This window comes from Xenopus tropicalis, chromosome 7, assembly GCF_000004195.4.
Source record: "Xenopus tropicalis strain Nigerian chromosome 7, UCB_Xtro_10.0, whole genome shotgun sequence".
NCBI classification, from domain to species: Eukaryota; Metazoa; Chordata; class Amphibia; order Anura; family Pipidae; genus Xenopus; species Xenopus tropicalis.
The window spans coordinates 120,600,862-120,608,512 of record NC_030683.2 but is presented as its reverse complement, the minus strand read 5'-3'; the positions used below and the strand labels follow the sequence as shown (position 1 = coordinate 120,608,512).

At 38.6% G+C, this 7,651-nt stretch overlaps 1 protein-coding gene across 1 annotated transcript; it reads right to left on the bottom strand.

Annotated features, from left to right (window-relative positions):
* Positions 1-426: 426 nt before the first annotated feature.
* On the bottom strand, positions 427-1,884 carry LOC116412269 (N-formyl peptide receptor 2-like). The gene has a single exon (XM_031906128.1). It carries the CDS (start codon positions 1,869-1,871, stop codon positions 831-833), a length of 1,041 nt encoding a protein of 346 aa, XP_031761988.1. The 5' UTR covers positions 1,872-1,884; the 3' UTR covers positions 427-830.
* Positions 1,885-7,651: the final 5,767 nt, after the last annotated feature.

Genomic DNA, 7,651 nt, shown 5'->3' with positions numbered 1-7,651 from the left:
AATGGGAGCATTGTCAGCTGGAACTGCCATTGGGTCATAGGTACTGATGAGCGAAGAAAAACGGGACAGATTCACTCATCACTACATATGCCCCAAGGCCAGATTGGCAGCACCATCCACAGCAATGGGCCCCTAAAACTAGGTGGGCCCTAGGATAGTGCTTAGGGAGCCTAGTGGGTAATCCGGCCCTGGCTGTGCTAATTGCTTCAAGTATTATTATTATTACCAGTGACTGATTTATTGTATGGAAACAATGAAAGGGACAGAAACAAATATATTACATTAATGTTAAGATCATTCATTGCATTAAGCATATTTTTCATGTTGCAGGAAAACCAGTTTGTAGCACTTGGGTTTGTAGAATAAAATGTATAATGAACTTGGTGGGGGGGGGGGAGGGCACGCTCCATTCTGGGGTTGAAGACCTGCACTGTGATGGAAAATGCAAAGCAAGGTGCAAACATGCAAAGAAACATCAGTATTTGTCATTTTCAAATGAGAATGCACTAGGTTTACCCTTACTTGTCCTGCTCCACGTGTGACAAGGGGATCCCTGTACGAAGTCATGGTAACATTTGAACAAGTCGACCTCCATCTAATTTTACTATTAAGAACATAAAAAGAGGGGGCCACTAGGGTATGACAGATCTTTAGCTCATTTACACTGCTAATTCTGTAGGGTGAGTGCCCAGGGCTACTGTCCCATAAAGAGAACATACTTTATGAAGCATTAAAATCCTTCCTTTGTGCCAAAAGAAAATCTGCAGAATATATTTTTGTACAGTATTAAAAAGCCAAAACCAGATTAGGCTAAGTCATTGTTTCACTTTCTAAAAAATTAGCATTTCGGGAGGGTCATTGCTCTCTCTGAATGTGCTTTCCAGGAGAAATGGAATTGACGTTCTTAAACTTTTCTTAAAGTCCCGGCCAATGAAGACATAGATTATTGGATTGAGACAGCTGTTAAAGTAAGCCAAGCAATGTGCAAGGAAATATAAGATTTCATCCCAAGGATACCTTATGTAAATATCTGCAGTTTGGATCATAGGAACACTATGGTAAAGAAACCAGCAAAGAAAGAAGCAAATGACAATTGTAAATGCAATTTTCAAGGTTCGTCCAGACCCAGGGATTCTGCTGTTTTTTCTCACCTGGAATGCAATGAGCCCATAGCAAACCAACATGATGGGAAAAGGGATCAAGAACATTGATACAAATTCGGTCATAATCATGGCTTTGTACCTCACATTCCAAGTATCATAATCAAACATGGTTGAGTTATTCCCGACTGCAGATATGAAAGCACAACGAGTAAGCTGATTTACATTCTCTGTATCAGAAAAAACAATGTAAGGGGATCTGAGACCCACAGACAAGAACCAGATTATGCCTGAAATGGTTATGGCTAATCTTGAAGTTCTATGGATTTTTGCCCATATTGGATACAGAACACAGATACAGCGATCAATGCTGATTATCATTAAAAACAATACACTTGCAGAGAGGTTTAGCTGTAGGTTGATAGCCCACGTCTTGCACATTATCTGCCCAAAGGGCCAGTTATCCCACAATGCCCATTCTGTTATACTGAGAGGAAGAAAGAGACAAAAAGAAAAATCCGCAATGGCGAGGTTGAGAAACCAAATAAGAGTAGCTGTCTTTTCCATTTTGAATCCAATAATCCAGATGACCAGCCCATTGCCCACAGTTCCTAGAATGAATATTATGCTGTAAAGTGTAATGTTAATTATTCGGAACACGGGGTAAATTCTGCTATAAATTGGGTAAATTCTGCTATAAATTTCCTCTTCAGCCAAAGTGGCAACAGTGGACAAGCCGGAGACGTAGACAGTGTCATTCTCCATTTCCATTACAGAGCTGCTGTATAAAACAAATGTGAGAAAGAAAAACAAGTTTAGAATTTTGCAATATAGGGAAAATCTAATACACCGATACTTGTGGGAGCACCGCAAGGCTTTCACTACTAATTTCATATATGTGCAAGGGGCTTTTAGTTACTAAATGATGATCAAATTATTGCTCAGACACATACAGTGCCACAGGGACAACTCATAAATAGAAACACAAATTTGTATTTTTACTAGATTATTTTCAAATAAATAAATATATTTTTTTTTTAATCACCATATTTTTCGTTACTGTCGCCCATTAACCTGCTAATTGGTAGGGTATTTTATTTTGCTCTAGATATTGTGCTGTTGTTTGAATGAAATATTACAAAGGGAAGAGTCAATAAAAATAACACCTTATGGTTTGGTTTCAGTGCTCAAATAGCAGAAAGCATTTTCAGTTTTTGCCTGTTGAGTTGATTAATGATTAAAAACAAGCAAAAAGTATAAATTAAAGACAGATGTATAGTTGTAAAATACTTTTATGTAAAAGATTTTTTTTATTTTGCATTGCCCATATTTTTTCCAGTTTCAGCTATTTTTATTATTATATTCCCCCGTTACTCTCCTGTCAGTTTTCTTGCACATTTTACTCTGAATACAAGTGATAACATGACATTCTGTACAATATAAACATGATGAAAACTGAGCCGTACGGCTTCCTTTACTTTCATTTCTTATTGCCCTTTGAACCCAACCCAAGCTCTTACCGAATAAATGTGCCTTGGGAGTCAATTTTTACAGAACAGGTCTCTGGATCTCAGCAGGTTCTGACTCTTGAATACGCCTTACAGACTAAATGTAGGTCTTTGTTCTTATTTATATTTTTCAGCTCTGGTTCCTTCGTACAAGATTTCTTTTGTGATAAGTCCAGACATGGAGATGACAGTCACATTGCTGTGCCTGAGCTATGGATAGATCAGTATCTAGTAACAGTTTTTAACCCTTTCACTGCCAGCCGTTTTGGTCAAAGCGGAACTTGTCTTTCCAGGCAGTTTTTTAACATTTTGCACTGTTTCACTTTAAGAGCCTTTCTTTGGGGGGACTTTTAGTTTACCCAGGAAAACAGGACAACCTAAGCTTTCAAAATATGGTAGAATTTTGGTGTAATTCCAATTCTGTAACAAGAAATAGGCTTCTAAATATCTAAAAATAAAAAGAAAACAAATTTTCCATAATATAAACACACGTAGTAGAAACAAAAATTATTTTATGCATGAATATACAACTGATTTGGAAAATCCCATGTCTCCTGAACTTGCCAATACCAAATATATATGGTTTTATGGAGATTTCTCACTTGTATAGGTCAAAAACTCCCAGCAGTACACTACTAATTTTCCAAAAGCACTGCTCCAGAAAGCTGCATACTTTAGATTTCAAGGCCAAAAATTCCACTAAAAGAAGGTTTATCCCAGAGTACATCTTTGGAAAGAACAGATTCTGGGGAATCCAGAAAAGGAACAACTGTCTTTCTGCTCCAAACTATCAAGTTGCAATGCTTTCCTAAAGTTATTGGTTTTTATCAAAATTTGTGATTTTTTTTAAAAATCGCTTTAAAGCTTCCAGTCTATAGTATCTTATCTCCTACAGATCATAAAGTAACCAAATAAAACACCCTAAATATGAACGCCAGGGGTCCACTGAATAGTTTGATGCCCAATATGTATAGGTTTACCTAAGTATGTGGCATGTAGGGGCCCCAATGGGAACATACCCCCATATGATCTATCATTTCTGTCATTTCAGCTTCTGTAAAATCAACACATTTACATCGTTTATGTTCAATAAAGCTAGTAAAAAGTATGCTCACCCCAGAAAGTCATATATTTTTGGAAAGTACACATTCCCCCGAATCTATAATGGGTACCCATGTCTTTCTACTCCAAAGTACCAAGCCACAAAGCTTTTATAAAGTTAGCAACTTTGATGACATTTCCAAAAATCCCATCAAAGCTTCCATTTTGCAGCATCTTATCTCCCACATAGCATTAGGTACCAAGATAAAACACCCTTAATTTGAACGCCAGGGGTCCACTGAACAGTTTGATGCCCAATATGTATAGGTTTACCTAAGTATGTGGCATGTAGGGGCCCCAATGGGAACATACCCCCATATGATCTATCATTTCAGCTCCTGCAAAATCAACACATTTACATCCTTTATGTGGGATAATGCTACAAAAAAGTACACTCACCCCAGAAAGACATATATTTTCGGAAAGTACTCATTCCTCAAATCTATAATGGGTACACATTTCTTTTTGCTCCAAAGTACCAAGCCGTAAAGCTTTCCTAAGTTTGCAGATTTGTATGACATTTCAGAAAATCACATAAAAATGTTGCAGTTTGCCACATTTATCTCTCACAATTTCTTGATAAAGATCAGATAAAGGCGAATCACCCCAAATTGGAACACCAGAGGCCTACTGAACAGTTTGATGCCCAATATGCATAGATATACCAAAGTCTGTGGTATGTACTGACCCCAAAATGAAAATAGCGCTCCCTGTCAGCGTATTATGTGCCGTAACACCCCCTAACTATACAGAGACCCCCACAAAACCATATAGTTTTGGAAAGTACACATTCTGAAAAATCCAACAAGGGTAAAGAGTCCTTTCTACACCAACGTACCAATCTGCAAAGATTTCCTTTGTTATTGGTTTTTATGACATTTCAGAAAATCGCCTAAAAATGTTGCAATTTGCCGCATTTATCTCAGACAATTTCTTGCGTACAAAGGCAAGTCACCCCAAATAGGAACACCTAAGGTCTACTGAACAGTTTGATGCCCAATATGCATAGATATATGAAAGTCTGCGGTATGTACTGACCAGGGCCGGATTTGTCTTTGGTGCGCCCCGAGGCCGCCCCTGTGGGAGTCCCCCATGCGCATGCGCGAACGCGCACCCCAGTGCGCATGCGCAAGCGCGCCCCCAGTGCGCATGCGCAAAGCGCCAGCGCATGCGCGAACGCTCTTTTTAACTCCCATACGGAGCAGTGGGGAGAGGTCCCGACTGCTCCGTATGGGAGCAAAATTAAAAAATTTTCTTGCGGCGGGGCGGTATGCCGCCCCTAAACTTCTGCCGCCCTAGGCCCGGGCCTTTGTGGCCTCTCCACAAATCCGGGCCTGGTACTGACCCCAAAATGAAAATAGCGCATATGGATTTCTCACCTGCCAACTCAGCTTTTGCACACAGAGACCCCTGTCAGTGTATTATGTGCCGTAACCCCCCTAACTATACAGAGACCCCAGGAAACCATATATTTTTGTAAAGTACACATTATGATGAATTCAAAATAGGTAAAGTTATTTTTGTACACCAAAGTTACACCTGGCAAAGCTATGCTAAAAACAGATCAGGAACACTTATACAGGGATAAAAATGCAATAATACCACAAAAATTGTGCAAATCAGTGAAACAACAAAATAAGTCACAATAAGTTAGAGGTCAGAATATCTGATCCAATAGTCACGCTGTCAAAATAAACAGTTTTTAAGGAAAAGAAACTCAAAACAAAGTGGTAAAATTAAAAAAAAAAATTAAAAAAAAGTATTTGTGTATACATGTGTGTACATACGTAAAAAATGTGTGATAGTGTGTATATGAGTCTATATAAGTGTATATAAGTGTGTAAAATGAACCAAAAAATTAAAAACTGCTAAATTGTGTGCTGTAAGTGTGTGTAAATGTATGTAAGTGTGTATAAATGTATGTAAGTGTGTGTGTAAGTGTTTAAGTCCAAAAAAAGAAACACCTTACCTGTCCTGAAGCACTGATCGCTTGGCTGTGTCCTCCACGCTGCAGGAACGGCAAGTGGGCGGCGGCGGCGCTGGGGGAAGCAGCAGGCACAATGCGATCGGGTCTGCTGCTTCTGGGATGGTCCTGCGACGATCGTGTGACTGTCATCACTAGAAACTCTCTGCAGCCTTTATCTGCCAACGACCTATGAGACACGTGGTTGGCAGTTAAAGCCTTTTTCTGTCACGACGTATCTCATATGTCGTTGGCAGAAAAAAGGTTAAAGAGAGTCCTTCTTTTTACAAATATAACAAACTATTTGCGCTATATATATATATATATATATAATGTCTCAGAATTAGGCACTTGGTTGCCCTCAAACTGTGGACCTTGGTCAGTTATGTAAATTGCATGATTGAGAGGCTATATTTTTTATTAATGTTTGTTTTGTTTCTTTTCTGAATAATGGCCAATTCCGACAATTACTACCAGGTTGCTAAAGTCAACAAGGCTAGCAATCAGATACCATTTTAATAGCAAACCTGGAAGCCCAATAAATGAATTAAAAAATGAAATATTTAAAGACACACACACGTTCTAAAATATGCAAATTATTGCAAAGTTAATTTTCACCTCCAGACCAATGTCTTCCCTTGTTTTCTGAAATCCTACTAGTTCTTAAGGTAACTCGTTAACTCATAGTGGCTAATGTGTGCTTTTAAATGTGTTTAGGTAGAGGTGGGCTCAGTACAGAAGGAGGAATACATGTTTTTTTCAAAACTCATCAGTTAATGGAGTTTCTCCAGCAGAATCCTGCATTGTAATCTGTTTTTCCCATGGGGTTAGCCATATTCTTCATTTCCCAGAGTGCCACAGCCATGTGACTTGTGCTGTGATAGACTTCAGTCACACTTTACTGCTGCGCTGCAAGTTGGAGTGATATCCCCCACCCTCACCCCCAGCAGCCGATCAGCAGAACAATGGGAAGGGAGCAAGATAGCAGCTCCCAGTAGGTATCAGAATAGCACTCAATAGTAAGAAATCCAAGTCCGGCTTGGGACTCCTCCAGTTACATGGGAGTAGGAGAAACAATAGGTTAGCTGAAAGCAGTTCTAATGTGTAGCGCTGGCTCCTTCTGAAAGCTCAGACTCAGGCACAAGGCACAAGGCAGTCAGGAAAGGGTAAGTCAGTCATCATCCCTATCAAGATATATCTGTGAAACTAATCAATAATGAATAAATCTGCTAGACTATTAGTAGCATCTTTTGGTTAAACTAAATATAGACTATACAATAAAAGCAATTTTGTTCAACAGGCATAGATTTGTGGCGAATTTCTGCATTTCACAATTAGCTAATTTTTTTTTCGTGAAACAGCGACAAATTTCGACAGTCATGTCAAAAATGTTGCGATCGCGTCCAAAAAAAAGTTGCATGTGTCAAAAAAGTCATGCAGTAGTTTTGCAAATGGGACAGATTTGCTCATCACTACTCCAAAACAATGTTGTGCATTTATTTTTCTAGGGTGGGGGGCATAAAACAATAGATGATATGTTTGAGAGACAAATTGAATGAAACTGGTGATGGTATAAATAGAAGTCTGTGGAGACCATAGGAAGACAAAGGGCCATAGAGATGCTATAGTGGGCTGCATCATTGCATTCAGAAACACATTGGGCTGGATAAGGTTCCAACATGTTTTTGAATATTTGGAGAAATTAGATTTTATTTTTCTTTAAATTAAGTACAGGTATAGGACCTGTTATCCAGAATGCCCGGGACCAAGGGTATTCCGGATAAGGGGTCTTTCCGTAATTTGGATCTCCTTACCTTAAGTCTACTAAGAAATCAATAAAACATTAATTAAACCCAATAGGATTATTTTACATCCAATAAGGATTAATTATATCTTAGTTGGGATCAAATACAGGCACTGTTTTATTATTACAGAGAAAAAGGAAATCAATTTTAAAAATCTGAATTATTTGATTAAAA

Bases quoted from the DNA above. Each gene is read 5' to 3' on its own strand.
- LOC116412269 (XM_031906128.1), bottom strand. From the start codon at position 1,871: ATGGAAATGGAGAATGACACTGTCTACGTCTCCGGCTTGTCCACTGTT.